The following is a 21129-nucleotide window of genomic DNA, read 5'->3' as shown; positions in this document are numbered from 1 at the left end:
ATTTCAGATCTTGAGATTGAAATCAAATAACTCCATTTTCCACTTCAGCGATGTTATTTAATTTATTCTTGCAGTGCGTAATAGTCAAAAACAAATGGTTGTCGGATTTTTCGAACGTTTAGGGTGGATGCAAAAGTTGTTCACCATGCCATTACGTTTTTCACTTTTTTCTTTAGTCTGACAGAGAGCGTTATCTTGCTGGAACGAATTTATTTGCGATTAATTAGAGTTCTATGAAACAGCAGGGCTATTTTGAATCTAACGATGTAGTCGTTGGCATAGAGGTTTTAAGTCCTAAAGAATTACTCTTCAGAGTTATTCTTTTAATTCTATCTTTTTCTTTCGAAAGCATTTCTGATTCACTATTACTGTATTTCTCTTGTGGCTCAGTTGATTTTTTTTGCCCTAGAGCTAGTTTATGTGGTATGTACATAAATTAGCAAAACCTTATGAGCAACATTGAAATTACTATTTTCCTACTTCATTGAATTTTTATGCATCGTCGTTTTAATAACAGGTTTATATATATGTATTATTAACTCATTGCAATAACTCTAGTTTATAGCCCATTTTTGAACTAATTGTGTGAATAACTTTTTTGAGAAATTCCATGCTAACTCATCTTTCAGTTTCCAAGATAGGTACATTTTGGGGATGGCCTGATACTCATAGCGTTAGTATGACTTTTTCATGAGAACTGAATGTTGTGTAAGTGCCTTTCATCTGCACCCCTCATTAACTTACGCTGAATAATGTATTATCTTCGTTTATAGTCAGATGATTTTTGTTCCCAAAATACTCTCTCAAAAATAAAATTTTTCATAAAATGATTTTTTTTTTGTTCTAAATGAAATGCTAATTAAGAATTCGTTTCGTGCTAGTAAATTGTTTCTGAGTTTTCCAGTGACATTTTTTAAAATCCATGATGAGTTAATTTATTGAGCGTGGGGATTTAAGAAGACATTCCATTATGAGGCTCTTATGAACAGATTCATTTTGTTGAGTTTGTGAGAGGAAGGAAACACATATTTTCATGAGTGAGTTGTGATAAATTTTGGGTCGTGATCTTCGGTCAGAACAAGTTGTCTCTGTAAAAGCTTTGGCTGTTTCGTATTAAGATTATTGTTAGATCTGTCCGAAATGTGTGCATCTTACTTAGGTAGCTGGAGTCTGGGATTGACTTTTTGTCCTACAATCGGCTCGTTTTTTTTATATGTTTGGAATGGGTTAAATGCAAACAATCGAAATTCGAAAAGCGGCTGTTTTAAGTTGATGATACCTTGGATGATTTATTATAAGCTATTTAAATAACTTAAATGTTTTTATTTTGTATATTTCAGAGCACGCTAAATCCAGATGCAGCTGAATTTGTTCCAAGAATCAGGACTGACCTTTAAATCACAAGATTAATTTTTTTTTTTGTCATAGATGGTAAATACATTCTTTATTTTAAATGCAGTATTCAATCACTGTTGTCATGCATTGAAAATATTTATGATCTTCTTTTCCTTCTTTTATTAAATGGAGGTAGTGCGAGAGTTTTGACCAGAAATACTTGTTTTGAGTTTCTCTGAAACCTCTGAATAATTTCGTAAGTTCATGCAATTTACTAAAATAACTTTTTTTGGGTTGAAGTGTTGAACGGAAATTTAATCCTTCAAACGCCGCTACGTGGAGGGATGCTAAACTCGTGGCAGACATTTTCGTAAGGAGCTATTTTGAGACTTAATCTGTACTTCGAGGAACTAACCACAGTAATTTATGAGTTTGCATTGAGAGGAATCCATTCAGAGCATTCAAAGAAAAAGTATTCACAGGGAGCTCTCATTATACTCACCTGAGTTTGCTAAGCTATGTGACGACTTACGATATTTCGAATCTTTCGAAATAGCAATTCCCTGAAGATCCCGACTAGCTAAAACTTAAAAATATTAGATTATCAGTTCTTTTCTAATGACCAATCTGAATAAATCGCGTTTGGCATTGTGTAGGTGAAAGCTTCTAAACAAGAATGAACGCACTTCATTCTGAGAGAGGGGATCTATAAAAGACGGTGGAAATCCGACTTTGAATGCTAGCTTGCGACATCTTTCGTTTACAGGCATTCTAAATTTTGAATACACGTTAAGACAAGACCTCCCAAAAACAAACTTGCCTGGAAGAGGAAGAATTTGAATTATTAGTTGAATTTGAATTGACATTGAAGAAAGTAAGTAATGAAAAGATCTCAAAACCTGAAGGCCTGCTGTCTGAGTTCATCATCAATTTGTGAAAACAAACTAAACGATTCTACTTAAGTTTTGAATAAATTGCACGAAAATACCTACAGTGCACGTTGAGAAGCCACAATAATCCTGATTGTAAAGGAAGAGTTACAACCTCAGAAAGTAATGTTCAATCCCTTTTGACAAGTGTCATGTGCAAGCTGGTTGTAGTACATATGACATGGGTGGTTGTTACCAGTCTTGAAAGTTTTCTAGAGAAAAACTCAACGCAGTCGGTTTTTGGAAGAATTGCGGATCTAGTCACTAGACTAGTATAAGAGGTGAAGGATAGATTCCAGAAACCGAGGAACAATAGTATTTTTATGAATTTTAAATGTGCCTTTAAAGAATTTGTTGAAAAGTATATTTTTATGGGCATCGGGGTTGAATTGAATAGTCTTTTCTTACTTAGCGTTTCATTCGTGTGGTATACTATATGTATAGAATCTCGGTGCTAACACACAAAGCATACTTCCTTATTATTAGTTCTACACTTTCCAATCTAATGGTTGATAGGCCATCCTTGGCGTACGAATCCTAACTTTTGTGGACGACGTATTGATAGTGCTGGAGTGCTTCTGAGTGATTTTAAAGAGAACGTTCCACTTGGTGGCTAGGCAAATAATTAGACGGAGAACTAATTGCAGTGCAAGCAGCACTTAAAACGCCCGAAAAAGACTAGAAACGAGTTTCTACTGCTCGTTGACTGCCAAGCGATTATAAAGGTGCTTATATCTTCAGTTTTACGGTGAGATGCTCAATAGAACGAATGCAAGCTTCTGATATAGAAAGCTGCAGATCGACAAAATAGTGGCTCTGCTGTGGATGCCGCCTGGCCAATGTGGGAGCCGTGGGAATGAAGCCTTTCTTTCGAGCCTAGTCTTGCTTGTGAGGGTGTTTTGAAAAAAACCTTAATTAAGCTTATCCCATAAAGCTTGACGTAAGACACTTCGTGAAATCCAGGGTTTAGGGATCCAGCAACTTTGTTTAGTAAACAATACTTTGTTGTTTAAAACAAGAAAGGGAATGCATCAAGAATATACCATTTGCTCTTCATTCTTGTGTTGGAACTGGTTATCCTAGCTAGAAGTCAAGGAAAAAGTTCCATCTCAGATATTCGAACATACAAACGTTATACCTCACTTCTGTTAGCGATTGCTACCGAATTATTTATTCAAAATTGTTCGTTTAACTTAGTGTTCGGTTTATGTTTGGGTTAGATGGTACATGTTGAAGGAAATCAGAAGACACGCGGGCGGTACTTGGCTGGCTGTGTACAACTAAAAAAGTAAATAAATCTTGAGACGGAAAGTAGAAATTTAACCAGAAAGATTAAACTAGACATTACCGTCTGTATTTTACGTGTTGACACTTTTCATTTAGTTTATAAGACAATTTGTGAATTAAAATTGAAGTATGTAATTGCAATAAATGAAAAGTATTCGAGTATTTCAAGATGGATTTTTTTTCCAGGAAGTGAATGGAGAAATCAGTGGTCATAAAAATATCCACATAACAATAAATTATTAAAATTATAAATAACATTTGAAAAAGCTTTCATTATTAAAAGAAATTTTAGTAAATACATTATATATACTTTTTTATTTTTAATTTCATTTTATGGTTATTACTGTTTTATTATTATTATTTTTTTTTTTCTATTTAGAAAGATAAACTTTAATTTCATTATAAATGTTAAAATCTTTCCTTTTTCAAAAATTTTCATTTAATGTTTTGTTTATTTTTAAATTTTTATCACCAAAATTTTAGACATTTCAAAATTTATTGTATTTTTCAAACTTTTTTTTCATGTTGTGTTTAATTCTGATTTAAGTAAATTTGTATTTTGTGAAGAAAAAAACTTAGATTAAAAACCTAAAGTAAAATTGTATATCACCATTAGCTTGTTCCCAAACACTTATTTATTTATTTTTTTTTAATTTCCCTTTCTGTTGTCAGGAATACTCAATTTAATGTCTGTTTGAGTTAGCCTTGAAGTTTATTTTATCCTAGATTTTTTTTTTTTTTAGTACAGTGTTTTTCATAATGTTTCTTGGTAATTCGTGAATTCATTGTGAAAGACATAAATGAGATATAAAACAAAGACATTGGCAACACTGATCGAAAGAGGAACTCGAAACAGTTTTTGTTTTCCTTGCATAATAGTTTTATTAATTTCCGTTGCTTGAGATGAAATGGTATCAATAAAAATTAGCTGTTTACATCAAAATATAAATCGTTTCATATCTTCTGAATTTCACGAGTTATTGAATGTGCTTAACTTAATCAAATGTAATTTTAGGGAAGAAATTTAGCTGTATGTACTACCTTACAAGAGTCCCGGGTTCGAGTGCAGGCCATTTAGTTTTTTATCTTCGTACAAAAGATATATTTTTATTCGGTGATAGAAAATATTGTCTAATAATAAGAGAACATGGTCCAGAGGCCGGCAGTGCACTGAGAAGCTTTCTGGCGCTAATGACCTCAATCAAATGTTGACGCGCCATAAGTTAAAGAATAACTTCGTGAAAAATACAATTCACGCTTGTGAATCTTGGAAATAATCAAGCTTATCCGCCCAAAATGAACCATGTTCAACATTTAAGGTCATTATTGCTGTCTTAGGACCATTGAATGCCGAAAAATAGTAACTGATTGGAGAGGGTTTGGCAATGTGATTGTCATTTAAATATCTTACTGTCTGCAATCTATCATCGTAATCCACTCGTTCTACTACTTGGTGTCTTCCAATAATGACGACTAGTATTCCTATTTATTGCTGCTGCTGTCCAAATACCAAACCGTAGACTTAATGTACGCTATATTCTATATCTCCTAGATTGGGACGCCCGACTACTTACGATGTGCAATTGCACTTTCAAAACTTATTTCGGTATGCCTTTCGAGTTCATTCTCGACATGTTCGGCCCAGCATATTTTACTCAGTTTAACGAAGCATACAATGTCTTCTACCTAGTAATATACATTCTTCAGTTCAATATCAGGACTCCACTTTCTGGATGATTTTCCCCTTATACCGTAAAGACTGACCTCGTCGCACTCTTGAATATCGTTTAGCATTTTGATTCTATTGTATGTTCGGAATCGGTCAGTTTTATTACCGATTTCTAGGGTATGGCATAATCAAGGGGTAGGTCACTAACAGTTTCCATTGATGATGCTAAATGCATCTAGTGTTTTAAAAAACTGTTTTGAGTTTTTGTTTTTTTCAATGTTGATTTTATTTGAAGTAAGTCCAGAACTCTTTTAATTTTTAATGAATATGTGTAATTCCGAAGAACATTATGTAATAAATTGTGTATGACGAAAAGAATGGGCATTTTTTTTTTTAATTTGAAATTAAAAATTGTTAAAAAGTAAAAAAATAAATTGCGTATTTCAGTTAATAATAAACAAGAGGTAAGAAATTCAATTAAACGCTGCTGTTTTCAAAAGATTGTTTATGTGAAGGCACTAAATTGTCATGAATTGTGAAGAATGATTGGTACGGAGCTGGAGAGAACTTAGTTCCTCAAATAATTTTATTAGTTTATAAAAATTTGAACAAAAAAATTGTTCCAGTGTAATTGTCTCTCCTTGTGGGGTTAATACCTTTTGTAAGTTTCTGGGTTTCTGGGTAAGATAAAAGGTCATGGGAAGATTCGATATTTTTGCTGTTAGTAAAAAGAAAAATAATGGAACAAAAAATTTAAACTAATAAAGATTTATAATTTTGAGATTTTTATTCGCTGTATCATGCTTATAGATAAAACTGTTTTAATCATACAGTTCTTAAACTGTTAAAATTAGAAGTTTACTTCTACGTTAAATTTGATGAACCACAATACTCTTTTTTTACTTACTCGTATTTAATAACATACTGACTAGGCAGGTTGCAAATGAACTATAATGCTTTTTGGCAAATTCACATTTAATGTTTGTTTGTAATATCATAGACATATAGCTTCTGTGTGATTTAGAGAGTACTTAAATGTCAAAATGGAATCACTTTCATATTTTTTTTATGTATTAATAAAGTAATAATCGCTAATTTCTGAAGACATAAGTTATTCCAGCTATAATTAATGACAGTGCGAAAAGCAAATGTAGTGGATTTACACGTATAGCTGGAAAACTATAATCTTCCATCATACACTATTTGCTTAGGCTAATGACGTATAAAAAGACAGAACATCTTTGCCTAGCTGTGTACCAAAAAAATAGAAATTTGCCTATACTACATTCAAAGTAGTTTACTTGGTTAGTCCAAGTCTCTTTGTGCAACTTAAAGTCTTAGATGGGATTTTACCTTTTTCCTTTACTCCATATGTTCCCTACTTGTCATTAAGCTGTCTTGCATTCTACTCAGGAGGTGCCTAAACATATAACAGGCTGTCCTCGGTTATTTCAACTGCTGATCACAATTATAGGGTATTCGTTATGCTCTAGTACGACTTTCCTTCGAATCTTCTTTAGAGAACTCATTTGCATCATCTAGAGTTGAGTACCAATTGAGGACTCGCTGGAACATGGAAAAGAAGGTGTTATCCTGTGAGACCTTTGCATTTTTGCAGGTCGCTTCCTTTTTGTTGAGAAAAAGCTTTTGCTGGAAACTAATACTCTACATGCAACAGCAATCCACTTTTATATTTTCAAATCTACTACACCGTTTAAGTCCCCTAATGTCTTTGGAAGATTCATTCTTTGAACTCAAAAAAAAACTTGAAATGGAACAAAAAAAAAAAGAGAGGAAGCATAATATGACGAATAAAATCTGATAAAACATTGTGGATCCACCCAAACAATAATAATTAAAAGCATAAGCACAGAAACTTATAATGAAACGTATGTCATAACCATTAAACCTACCAAAGCTGCAGAGGAACTTGATTCCCTCAATATGATCTTGAATTAGTTTTCGTAAATTTTACTATTAAGGACGAAATGTATATGTTAACAAGGTTCAGTAGATTGTTCCAGGTTTTTTTTTTTTCTTTATTTTTCTAAGGGCAACATTCTGTGCTTATTAGTGCGTATAAGTAAAGGAACTGTGAAAAAAGGTGAGTGCGTTAAAATAGTATTGAATAAATTAAACCCATAATAAAACAGTTAAACTGTATTACTGGATTTTAAGGTACGAAGGGATCATTTTTATATTCTTCCAATTTGCCGAACGTCTAGGCTAAATCGTTGCTGCCCATTTTTATGTTGGTACGCTAAGATTAGCAGTTGTCCTTTTCAGCAATTAGCAGCTGATGTGTTTCATACACGCTCCATCACCACCATGCTGGAAATACACTATTTGGTATTCTGTTTTTGCGAGATGGATCTGACATTTCTGCGTGGGTAAGCGTATTATTGCCACTTGATAAATCATTTAACTTACCGTTTCATTCAATTTCACTGGTTGCCCTAAAAAAGGAAACGGTATTTCTTCCCAGAAATTTCTGCAGAACTGTGTGTTTTATAAATTTGCTGCGAAGAAATCTTGGCATTTAGAAAATAATAAGGTGAGTTGATATTTTGTAGAATCACTTTGCAAACGAGTAATTTTGTCTGTTTTTCTGGATTTTAAATAATTACTTAGTCAAGTCTTCTTCTACCCATAGGTTGTATTAGAGGTTCTGGCATCCTCGTCTTATATTATTGAACTTCAAAAATTTGTAGGAACAAGGAGGAGGCCTATATAATAATTAAAGATCATCCAGCTTAGGATAGGCAAGGGCAGCTTATCCTGTAATGAGGAGGTTTTTTCTGTAATGATAGTTTTTCGAAATGATTTTTATTGTTAAGCTGTGTTTTGGGCACCGGTACGGTAGTAACGTACGCAACTCCAGTACTAAAGAAGCTCTGATAAGCGATTTAATAGTACCCAAAATTTTGTGCTATAATTATTTTTTCTCATAATTTAAGGCGTGAATGTTTTCTAAGCGTCCAATTCAGAAGTTAAATGTATATACAGCTACATTTAGACGTGTCATACTGTTTTTTGTTTATTCTTTCTTTTTCTCAGTCTTATCATAACGTTCACAAAACTGGGTTAAATGTATGGATTTTAAAAAAAAAAAACATTTTTTAGCATTACTTTTCCTTTTTTAAATATTTTATGAATTGTTTCCTCCTTTACCTAATATAGCCCAAAATACTTAATTTTTTATTTTTCAATGAACTTGTAACATTTGTATCTTATAAAACATTTTTGATTTTAAAAGAAAATTTAAAAAAAAAAAACAGTTCCTTATAGTACGTTCAAAATTAGATACATATCTTAAAATTTCATTCATTCTGCTTGTGTGACACTTTTTTTTAAGTATTTACTTTTATATTAATCATTTATTAGAGATGAAATGGATAAATAACATTGTATAATCTATTGAGATAATATTTTGTTTTTTAAGCCCACCTCTGCTTTGGACTTTTTTTTTGTGTGCAATATTTTAGTAATCTGTACCAGAGGCGCCAACTTGGTCTAAGAAAGGGATATCCCTTAAGCTTAAAGATCATGGCTTAAGATCAGTGCTGACTTTATCATGTTCCGAGCCGAAGTTCCGTTACAAAATATAAATTTCAAATAAAAATTATTGATTAATTTTTAACTGTGAATTAGTGTAGCTTATTTCTTTAACTGTAGATTTATTTTGTTTTGTTTTTATTCAATAACAATTGAAATTCATGAACCAATTATGAAAATAGTCCAATAAATAAAATAATATTTATGTTAGTAAGTCAATAAAGAAGGTCATTTCTCATTATGGCATTGTTAAAGGAATCTTTTAATGAGGTATTTTATTCAGCAATTAATTGTTGATAGCACTATTCATTTGAATTTGCTGGTAGTAAGATATTTTCTCAAATTTTAGTTGAAATTATCAAAATGCAGTGCATATCAATTTTGCTTTATTTTATGTATTATCGTCTGAGCGTCTTATTTTTATTTTTCATAGAAATGCTTATTATTTTAAATGCTTACTTATCACTCATGTACATGTTAAAATCCATTTACTTTAATAAAATAAACTGTGGCAGCTGCAGACTATAGCATGATATTCAAACGCATTGCAAGATGTAATTAGAGCATCTCACTTTTAACAATAAAACAATTCGAAAAACCACGCCCACGTGAATGAATAAAACTGAAAATTCGGAACAAAATGTTTGAAAGAGGGTCGAAGTTATGTAAATTAGGATTTGATAATGAAATAAAACCAATCATTATCCATTAAAATAGTCAGCTTTTTAGCATTTTACATCCAGCTTTTCCCTCTTGAAATTTGTTTTTTTCGGAGAAGACCGATGGTACATTGCTCCCATTGATATATAGTTGGCGCTTCTGACCTGTGCACTACTTAAAAAGCAAAAATGGATATTTACTAATAAAGTAATAACTCTGTATGCTCCAACTATTAAAATTAAAAAAGAAAAACAATTAGAAAGGAATAAAAAGAAAATCATGCTTGACTGAAAAGGTTTGTTTAGTAGTGTTTAAATAAAATATATTTCATGTAGAGGATATATAGATATATAAATATCTGTATTTCATTAGGCTCCCTTTTTTAATTTTATTTTATTTTTTCTCATGAAATAATTTGTGTTTACATTTGTACAAATTTAAACAAAAAGTTCACTCTTTTTATGGAAAGTAAAATATAATTTTGTTTCTTAAGTGTTTATTTATTTCTTTTATTTTTCAGTTTCGAAAATTGAGCGCAACGTTTTCTTTTACATGATATAATTACATGAATGTATATAAAGCAATCCTTGAATGGTTGCATAAAATTATTAGTGCCGATGGCTAAAACTACTTGCTTCAATAGTATAACATAGTAGAATGTCTTCTTAACAAAAACTTACAGTTTAAAAAGGTAAGTATATGGGATGATTAAACGACTAGGCCATTTCATTCATCATAAGTTTTTTTTAAAATAATAATAAAATGTGTATTACACCTTCATAAGTAGCAATAAATAGACACTTTATTTTAACTCTACTTCAAATTATTTTTCTGATTTATTTTCATTATGTTCTTTATTCTGATAATCATCGCATACGCACATTAATGTAGAAAAAGAGAAGATTAAGACATTCCAGTCATGAATTCGTTTTTCCGAAGAATCGGAGAGCACAAATTACACTCTTAATGACAAATATATGTATCTACTTATGATAATAATTTATTTCTAAATTCTAAATTATAATTTCTAGAAATTAAGTTTTAAGAACAAATATTTAGTAAAGTACTCTAATAATAAATGCTTATCTTAAAAATCTGCACATCTTTGCAGGGACTGTGATATCTATTGTAATTAAGAAATAACTTAGTACAATTAATTGGCGACTAATCTTGAATAGATTGTTGGGTGGCCTAACATAGATAAAAATGTTTTATAAAATAACTCACCTAGCAGGTATGGAACAAAAACGCTCCTAAGGGCCCGATTTACCAGTAGATATCCTACTAATTCAGTAATGAAGCAGATTCTCGTATATTATGCGGGCTCTTTCAGAGACTATTGTAAGTTATTGGGGACGCCTACTGTTGCTGGAAAGATGCAACCAACAAAATCAACCAACAATTTCTACTAATTTCTAATTATTGAGATTTTTATTTTTGGATTCCCTCATATTTTAGACCCATAACAGGGTTCAAGTTAAAATTGAAGAATTTAATTAATTTTGCGATAGTTATGAAATTCTTCAGAGGGACAAATTGCGTATCAAACCAGTATCCAGTAGAGTGAGTGAACGAAGTTTTCAAATCTTCTAGTCGGCACTAAAATCAGCCAGACGGAGCCCACCTAATGTGTCTAGAGGGCAAGCTTTGGCTGATCCTCGGTTTACGCGACCAGATGGATGAAAGGTAGGTACTTAGAGACATTGTCCATAACTTTTTGAAGCCCAATCAAAAACTTTGAAAGAGCAATTTATTTTTCTTATAAAATATTATAGAAACAAGAACTCAATCAACTCCTCAATATCAAGTTCTATGAGAATGCTGAATAAATTTGGTTGCGGATTACATATCTTTGCTATACAAATATTAAACGAATTATTCAGTTAATTTTTACATAGTATTTGTCATTTGTTCGTTCTTACCTTATTTTATTTTGGTTTTTTTACTTTATTTTATATTGTGTGTGCGCCTTATTGATGGTCTTTATGTTTATTGACCCACTTGCTCATAGAACTTGTGCAATAAATAAAATAGTTTTTAAGAATCCATTATTATTATACAGACTGGCACAATCAACTCCATAGAGTTTAACAGATCTTGAATATAGTTAAACCAAATCATAATTAAAACAATGTCTCTGTAAGATAAATTTTCACACATCTCCAAATGTTTATTAGATTATTTAAAGGCAAATCTACTGCCTTGAATAGCAGTAGATTATATATATATATATTAATAATTATTATTATTAATAATAATATATATTTTTTATTACTTTTTTTTTTTATGATTTAAGGCGCGTCAACATCTGAAGTTATTGGCGCCCGGAGCTTTTTTCAATGCAATGCCGGCTGTCTATCACTGAACAGTGAGCTGAAAGAAGCTCCTAGAAAGAGAAAACCTAAGGGTCAGCAGCTGGATTCGAACCCGGGATCTCCGCGTGGGAATCCAATACGCTAACCGCATAGCTAATCCCTTCCCTATTATATTCATTGTTTTAAATACCTTTTTAGTTAGAATTTTCAACACCTTATTTTATTTTTTAAATTAAATTTCTTATTTCAAACCAAAACCATGAAAATTACTGTGATTGAATTTTACAATATTATATATATAACAGACTGTTTACTGAGCTTGCATGCAACTCTTTACATTTTTTCTATGATGAATGACTGTGTTGGTAACAAGGTTGATTGTATGTACTTATTTCCTTTACTTGTACTTCTTTGCAGACTCTCTGAGATGTGTCTCGAAATAATTCAATAGACCTCTTCTCTCTTCTGAAACAGTTTAAAAAAAACTTGCTGGATGAAAATAATTTTGAATCAACTAACAAGAATTATAATATTCGTTTTATAAATGTTTAAAATTAAGGTTGTATAAGATACAAAGTTTTCGAATTAAATAGTACCGCGGAGGAAAGAGATTATTTGGTAATCAGTGTAGTGGACTCCTACACAAATATGCCGGTTTCAGTCCAGCGGCTGGCCTTAAATTTTCTCTTCTTAGTTACGTCTTACAGCTGTTGGTGGAAATAATCGTTTAATTTGAATTATAAAATGAAAGTGTGGAACTCGTCTGACGATCATTTGATCAAAGCGCTAAATGTATGAAAACAAAAACATGTAACACATTATTTTCTAATAAAACATTTATAATAAATAATAATACTTTATCTATGTTTATCTTATCTGTGTTTATCTAATCTTAATTGGTCATACCCCTTAAAACTGTTCATGCAAATGGATAATTAGTCAAAGGGAGAATTCTTGCATAAGTCACTACATCAAGGTAGGAAAGGGAATTATTAACTACACTTAACAAAAATTATGTTGTGTTAATAATAAGCACAGAAAACTTCGAACTTTTTACCAAAAATAAGTAACAAATAAAACATGCATCAGTACGAATGTAATAGCCAAATAAACTGAATCTCAATATAAGTTACCCTCTTTCACAGGCTTTTCCGAGTGAACCAGTTTTAGTGTTGGCACAAATAGTAGTAGGCATATAAGAGCAAAAAATTTCACGAACAATTTGAATATAACTAGTTTTAACAAAATTTTTCCCAACAATACAAGTATATCAAGTGAATGTGGAAATACAGAGGATGAAATCTGTGGCATTTCTTCAGTCGGTTGTTTGTAAAAGTAGTGTCCCTTCTTCTCGTGTGATAATTTCAACGCTTCTAAATAAGTGTCCGCTCGGCATGCCACGGCTACACACAAGATGATACCTGGTAATCTCACCAACATATCTGCAAAAGATAAATCCTTAATGTTAATTTTGTCATTAGAAATTGAGCGAGAAAGCCCTAATTTCAGGATGTTTTATAGGTTTTACTTTTTTAAAGTAAGACATTAATAGTTTTAAGTATTATGACTTTGGGCGAGTCCCTGTACTTCTATCTGACAGGAATGAAGGTTTTGTTTCGCTTGTAAAATATTACAGATGCTGTAAGGGTAACACATTTATTTCTAAATAGTCCATGTTTAATTTATTGGAATTAACAATAATCATGAAAAATTAACCCTTGACTGCATTCTGCAACTTACATGCTACATAATTTTGTCATAAGAGAGCCATCTATTGAATATTTTTCGAACTAAATTATGTACGTAGCTGGTATTTAACGATTAGCCTGTTTTCAAATTATGAAGTCTGGAGTCTCGTTCTAACGTGATTACTTTTTTAATAATAGATATTTGTTGCTTTATATTTTGATATTATTTGATTATTATTAATTACTTTTTCTTATAAAATTAATTTGATGAGACTTAAAGAAATTATAGCCCCAAATATGCAACATTATGCACGTATTTTATAAGTCTTAAAAATGTATCTCCAGCGAAATAAATTAAAAAAAAAACTCGATTTTCTTCTATGTACTGATTTTGCTATCCTTTGAATATGAAAAAGAACTTTTTGAAAATAAGTCTCTAGCAAGAGAAATTATTTATTTATTTATTTATTACTTGTTACAACTAGCAGTTTTACAAGAGAGTTGGGACTTCACAAAAGATAGTAAAAATATAATATACATTACGAAAAAATAGAAAAATTACACCTATAAAAAACAACCAATAGTGCAGCACAATGTATAAGAAAGATATCCTCTGGACACATCATTTGAAAAAGTTTAACTAAATCACAAATTTCTATATTGTCTAATTATTCATTCATAATAAAAGATCTCAACTTCAAGGAACCCAACACATAATACACAATGTCATTGATCTTGTCTGTACTGTCAAATGCGAACAAACTTACAATATCAAGGTTCATTGAAGGGAAATATTTTAGTATATACTGATCGCGTAGAGGTCCGTATACAGGGTGTTCAGCATAAGACTACGGTAACTTAGGGAGGCGATTCTGGGCATCATTTGCAACAAAAAATTCCATATAAACTATGGCTCGATTCGGCTCCGTTTTATAATATTTTTAATTTTGTTTTTTCAAGGTGTTACTACTTTTTAGCAAAAAGATGTCTATATTTCTCAAACTATAAAAGCTACAGCTATTTTAATAAGCTCATTAGAAAGAAGGTTAAATTTCCTTTTAAATAAGCTAATTTGTATTCCAAAATAATAATTATAAGTATTTTACTTTGTGGCCCAAACATAAGAAATAGCAAGTTTCTAATTTTTTCCAAAAACTTTGACTTCATTTTTCTCAAAAACATTTCATATGAAAAAACCGTGCACTATTCAGGAAAAACATCTACATACAATCACCTTTCGAACGGTATACAATAATTGGGTTTATGTTAAAAAGTGACGCAGAAATCTGTTATTAATTGCAAAAAAGTAGGCCTCAAAACAGCGTCTGCATTATGAAAGGAATTCACCTACCATAAGAATATAACTGATCAGAATCATCAAATCCAGTACGATTTTTTGCAAACGTGTAATTTAATAATTAATTAATTTAAGAACTATATTCAAAAATATAAAATTTACATTATAAACAATTCTTTTTTTCTTGAACTACTCAATAAACTTTTGGAATTAACAGGTTGTGAAGAGCTAATGAATAAGCCGAGAACTTACTTATCGCTCTAATCTCCAAGTTAAAAACTGACATGTTTTATCCTAATACGGCTTACCAAAACAAATAAATACAACAAGAAGAAATGATAGTTTAAAGTCTATATTTTCATTAGATATTTAGTTGTCATTTTGCTATCATTATGCCAACGTATTCAAATATTGAATATCGCGATATGTTATACATCTACGGTTTCGTAGATAGGAATAGTGGAGAAGCTAGGCGGGATTATTCTAGATGTTTTCCTGATAGGGTGTTCCGAACGCTTAGATGATCGTGGAGGTGTACTGGCGGTCCCGTTAAGTATTCCATCCACTATTATTTAATTTGGGGATCAGAGCGAGTAATAAGTTCATGGCTTATTCATTCACAATCTCCTGTGTTCGGCTTATTCATTAGCTCTTCACAACCTGTTAATTCCAAAAGTTTATTGAGTAGTTAAAAATGATGATTTATTCAAATTATTTGGCATATTTCTTTAATTAACTAAAGAATAACGCACAGATCTAAACTCGTTAAACGAAAATCCTTTCTTTTGAAATTGGTACCTAACACTCATTTAACATCATATTCATTTTTTTTCTTTTTATTTTATTTTATTATTTATAATGTAAATATTATATTTTTGAATATAGTTTTACTACATCCTTACTACATTTTTATGAGAAAGACGAAGTTGAACTACAATTCTATTTTTTGTAATTGATAAATTTGCTTTTAAATAAGTCTCTCCATCGCCCCAACAGACTATGCTTCTATAAATGTTACTGTAGCGGGAATTCAATACATTTTCAACCGCTAGGCTGTACCAGTGGTTCGACCATTTCTCAGTAACATCTTTATTAACATTTTGCACCAACTGAGGGTTAGTGGCATTCCACAACTCTTCAGAACCAATAGGACACAGATGGTTTTTAATTTGTAAAGCCCAAATTGTACGTATTGTATTTGTTGAGGCCACATTCACGAAGTTTATCAAAACAAATGCGGGGATACCTACTTGGGCTCATATGCAACAACTTGACCCACCAAGACATTTTTCTTTTAAAAATAGCAACTTTAAGTGGTTTACAGCCTGTTTCTATTAACACATAATGATAAGGCGTATTACGCGGCCACAACAGTAATGTTTTGAAAAAGTGCTGCAGTACCTTTTCCACCATTTCCAGATAGATATTGAATGGCCCATATTTCGGAGCAGTACAAAGTTATGGCAGACACTACGCTTTCTAAAAGTTTGAGTTTACATTCCCATGAACTATTCTTGCCTTTAATGAGAATTTGCTTTATTCTGCCTACTGCTTTGATAGGAGAAATTATGTATTATAACTTATAAAGTTATAAAAGAAAAAAATAGTTCAAAACTTATTACTCATTTGCCATCAGGAAACGTTTCGTGTAATACGGTTATATTCAAAATTTAAACTAGCCACTTTAAAGATTAGATTTGCAATTTCTTGTTTTTGGTTATTGCTATCGGAAACGGTTTTAACGAGGAGTTTCTTTTAATTTTGTGAGCACAATAAGTTCTTACAGTTTTATTTTATTTTAATTATAATTTTATCAGAAGTTTTTTTTGTTTAGAGGGGTTCTTGGAAGATCTGGTACCTCAAGCTTCTTTCATAATTAATAGTTTAATGCAGTAACTGGAAGATCTTCGAGTGCAGAATTTGCAACGGATAATAATAAGTTTTGTGGCTTAAATTTTCTCAAAAATTAAATTTAATGAAGAAATTATTAAAAAAAAAATGTTGAACAGTATTTATGTTTCTTGTAGTATGCATACTATTTGTTTGTGACTGGTACATCGCGACGGTGACAATATCAGACGAGACGACAAACAGTAGAACATTTTTTAACGTCTTAGATACATATTATTATCGGTTCGTGACTTGACGATTAAAAAAAATTCTTTTCTCTGCATTCGCAACAATCTAACTTGATTTCTTTACTATTCTCTCAATCCTACAAGACAAGGTAATGCTGCGATCGGTATATACGTAGTTTTTATTTTGAGTTTTTACAGGAATACCTGTTTTAAGAGCATTGAGAATGCAAAATTGGTTTTTAAAAATTTGGTCTGAAATAGAGTATGTTTGTTGGTGTCTGTTACTGCGTGCGTTCAGCAAAATTCAAAAAATAAAAATCGTATTGTTAAAATTTGATATTTATTTCACATGCCACGTTGCTAAATAGATTTTTTTTTTTTTAAAGGCTGTGAAGTTTTTTTTTTTATTTGATATATTAACTTGATATACTTATTGTGTACTTTTATTTGAATAGATTTTTACTCTTTTTTTTCTAAAATGATTTCAAATAAATGTTAAAACTTTGTACATACATCGCTTATTGTTAGTCTATTACTTTAATTTTAAATATTTTACCAGGAAACATAATTTATGCGGGTTTCTTAATGTGGAACACCGTTAAGCTCTCTAAAGTGTCTCTTCAGATTATTGTACTGATTTAACATAAGTATAATTTCTATGTGAACGAAAGATCTAACCGAAATTTAGAGTTGGAAAAATTTAAAGAGATTTTCTAAGTAGTACTCAAAAGAGTATTATCTGATCTTTTGGACATTTGCATGAGAATATTGAAGTCAACTATTTTATTATGTTTAACTATAATTTTAAGTTTAATTACATAATAGCAGTAAGAGAAGTTGGTCGTCTACATATCGCTTGTTAAATTTTCCGTGGAGCTTTTTTCATTTTGATAAAAACACTGATGTGCAGAGTAGTGATTTAATTTTAATATATATATTTTTTTTATACCATAATATGAAGTAAAATTTTGTTTTATTTTTAAATAAGTTCAATGATATAAGAAGAAACTTATCATACGCAAAGGGAATGCGGAAAAAATATGCAAAATTAAGAAACAAAAAGAGGATCTTGCTTAAATATTTGAAGTCGTCTACACAAAGATCAAGCGAAAATGTGTGAAATTGACGAAAGCAATTATTTTGAACTTATTGCATGCATTTCTGATTGTGATCCTAGTAATGTCAACATTGCTAACTCAGGTGAATAAATTAAAATATAAATAAAAAATATTTGACATTGATCTGCTCCAACAAAGTTAATGAACTCAAAAAGTACAATGATCCGGGAAATGAAATAACTCGTCAAAAAAAAGAAAAACAAAAAAATAAAAAACAATCCTTATCAGAGAACCTATAAAATATTGAAGTCAATAGAACATTTAATAATTTCTAATTATGAAAGAACTTTAAGAATAGCCGTAAAAGAAAGTCGTATGACGTACCATGAACTTATTTTTTTCTCATTTCACCAATTTAGAAGACATTAAAAATTACATTGTGTAAAATTAGGTGTTTACTGACCTGTCATGTTAGTAGGTACGCTGACGAAGGGTCACTGACAGTTTGCAGTCCTCATACACTCGGCAGTGCATACACTAGCCAGGCTTTTTTAAAAAAATTAATTATCATGCACACCGAGTATTTAGCCCGTCCTCAATCAATTGTTGAATAGTTTGTCTCTTTGGGTCAAGTGTTAATTCAACTAATTGCAGCATTATGTGAGGATAATCAGCTAAGAATCTAGTACGGAAAAAGACATTAATTCTAATAGAAACAAATTATTAAGTACATTATTTCTATGTAATTCAATCCTAATCTGTTAAGTAGAGCTAAGTATTAACTATAATAGGGTGTTAAAAATAATTGTTGCGAACAAACACAACAATTTTCCACAAAAAAGTTCAAAATCTTTCGATTTCTGCGGGCTAGAGTTTAAATTTGAAAACAAATTTTATTATAGGGCCGCGGCATTCCATCCTCCAACTTGCCCTTTTAAGGCTATATATTGTTCCATCACTTTGATTGCTATCACTGGCTTTTTCATTTTTCTTTATCGTCTAGACATGAGAGATTCCTTATAGAAAAATAGCTATAGAATTCTTATAGAATCATAGCTACAGAATAATACCACATTTAGTGCGTGTTACTTACTACCTACATATATGAATGTTCACTTTAAGTTCAGAAACGACTAACTTAATAATATTCCAATTCATGGATGTGTTCAGAAGATCAGGTTGGGGCAGCTACTCTTCCCCTAGAGTTCTTGACAAGGTAATCATGTCAATAATAAAACGAGAATAGAGAGCTGAAAAAAAGAAATTATCACTAAAGCGAAAACTAAAAATCTGTTTGTTATTGCTTAATTTTAAGCAAGTAAAAAGTGTTGAGGTGATAAAATTTACGATTAAATTCAAATCTGCGAGTATACTCATACAATATACCCATCAATTGCACTAAATTAACTACATGTGAAAGTTTCACTACCCAGAAATAGATTTTTAGGCATGCAACTTTTACACTTTATTTTCAATAACCTGGTAAATGATTTCAATTTGGGATAAAATTGTAAACAATTAAAGACAACGTTTATTACACAAAGGTCTAATTGGTAAACAAAATACTTTTTTAATGAAGATTTGACTCAGCAAAATAATCAACTCTTTTTTTAGTCTAGAATTTTATGTAAAAGCAGATCATTGAACCTAAAGTAAAAAAAAAAAAATTCTATGAATTACAAAAACCTGAACGGAATAAACGTCTTAAGTACAGGACGAATTGCAGGTTCGCATTAAACAGATATCTCCTACTTTGAAATCACCCATCGTTTGCAGCAAAACCATTATTTTGTGCACAAAAATTCAAATCTATTGGAATCTGTAATTAAATTAAATGTATAATATTTTTATTGTTGGTAGGGTTTAGGCAAACATAATTATAAGAGAAATGAATAAATACTAATGTGTAACAAAATTTATAAACTACTATGTTTATTAGCAACGCAATCCATACCAGTAATTAAGAAAAATAAACCACTCCTGAGCCAATTCCAATTCTTGGACATTCACTCCTTGAATTCCATATTTTCATAAAATCAGTTCATCAGAAGTAAGAACAGAATATTTTTCCGACTACACTGAAATTTCTTCTTTAAAACTGCTTAACACGTAGTAGATAGTGCGTACAAGAATATGAATTGTAATACTAATAAAGGAATACTTACTAGCATCCATATGTAAATAAAATTAGAAAATGTCGGATTTATATTGAGCAACTTGCCCAATTTTCGTGAATTCATTTTCGATCAAATAACAATATCTCTAACTTTTCTGCTCCCATATACATTAAAAATATAAATAAAAAAAATAAATGTAATGGGGAAACATTTTTACCTTTGTTTTTTGGGGGGGGATACAAAATTTTACTGCGTGATTTAATAATTGATGAAATACCTATGAGAGGAAAATTATGAAGACAAATTTTTATAGTACTTTTCATAGAAATAGTTACCAATAACTAAAATCGACCAACTACAGTGGCACATTGGAAGAGTGAAAATATCGACAATCTGTAGGCCAATAAAAATTCATTGAACTTTGTGATGATTTCGAGCTGATTATTCTTAAAGGCCATTTTTCCTGCTGATCTTAAAAGAGAATTCACTTTCTCTGGCGCCATGGGCAACTCTGTAATAGATTTTTGTTGAGTTCCTCTAGACATTATTTCAGTGATAAGTGTAATAATAATAGTAATTTTCTTACCCAACCCCTGGAACGCAGCCAGTATGGGATCATTATTATCATTTCGTATTAATCTTTTTTTGTTTGAATTAAAGCAACAATGCTATGGCAACAAAAAATGAGTGTAAGCAACTTCCAGCCAGTACTGGATGACACAAGTCAGAGAGAGAAATCTCTATTTGGGTCTGATATAGTATCGATTGCTCTGGAGAAAGTATAGTTTCTAAGCATTTTTCATGACTCCATACTATGAGCTGAACACTGAACTCTGATCAGTGCTAAATACCTCTTCACTGCATTGCATAGCGTAGCTGTTTGGCTACCAAAATGATTTTCTGTGAATTAATTTGCCTTAGGGTTGCCATTTAGTTACTTTTTGCAATTATCTTTAAAAAACATGTTATAGTTGACTCAGTTCAAAGGAAAATCAACAGAGAGCAATGTAAGCGCGGCAACATTCATTTTTATATTAAAACTCGAATATGATTCGGAGATTTTGCTATTACTTTTCTTATCATTTACTTGTTTTTATCGTGACATGTGCTTGAATTGTTACCGTGAAAACGCATTTGTGAT

At 30.9% G+C, this 21129-nt stretch overlaps 1 protein-coding gene across 1 annotated transcript in view; it reads left to right on the top strand.

Moving 5' to 3' along the window:
* LOC141459211 (uncharacterized) overlaps window positions 1–9927 on the top strand; it is a 37604-nt gene extending 27677 nt beyond the window's left edge. Inside the window, exons 9-10 of the mRNA XM_074138003.1 lie at window positions 1341–1431; window positions 3738–9927. Of these exons, the coding sequence (XP_073994104.1) occupies window positions 1341–1397 (57 nt within the window). The 3' untranslated portion in view covers window positions 1398–1431; window positions 3738–9927. The remainder of the gene's footprint in view (window positions 1–1340; window positions 1432–3737) is intronic.
* Window positions 9928–21129: the final 11202 nt, after the last annotated feature.

Source organism: Rhodnius prolixus, unplaced genomic scaffold (assembly GCF_049639745.1).
Source record: "Rhodnius prolixus isolate KJV_2025 unplaced genomic scaffold, Rpr scaffold_11, whole genome shotgun sequence".
Lineage (NCBI taxonomy): Eukaryota > Metazoa > Arthropoda > Insecta > Hemiptera > Reduviidae > Rhodnius > Rhodnius prolixus.
This window is presented reverse-complemented; position numbering and strand designations above follow the sequence as displayed.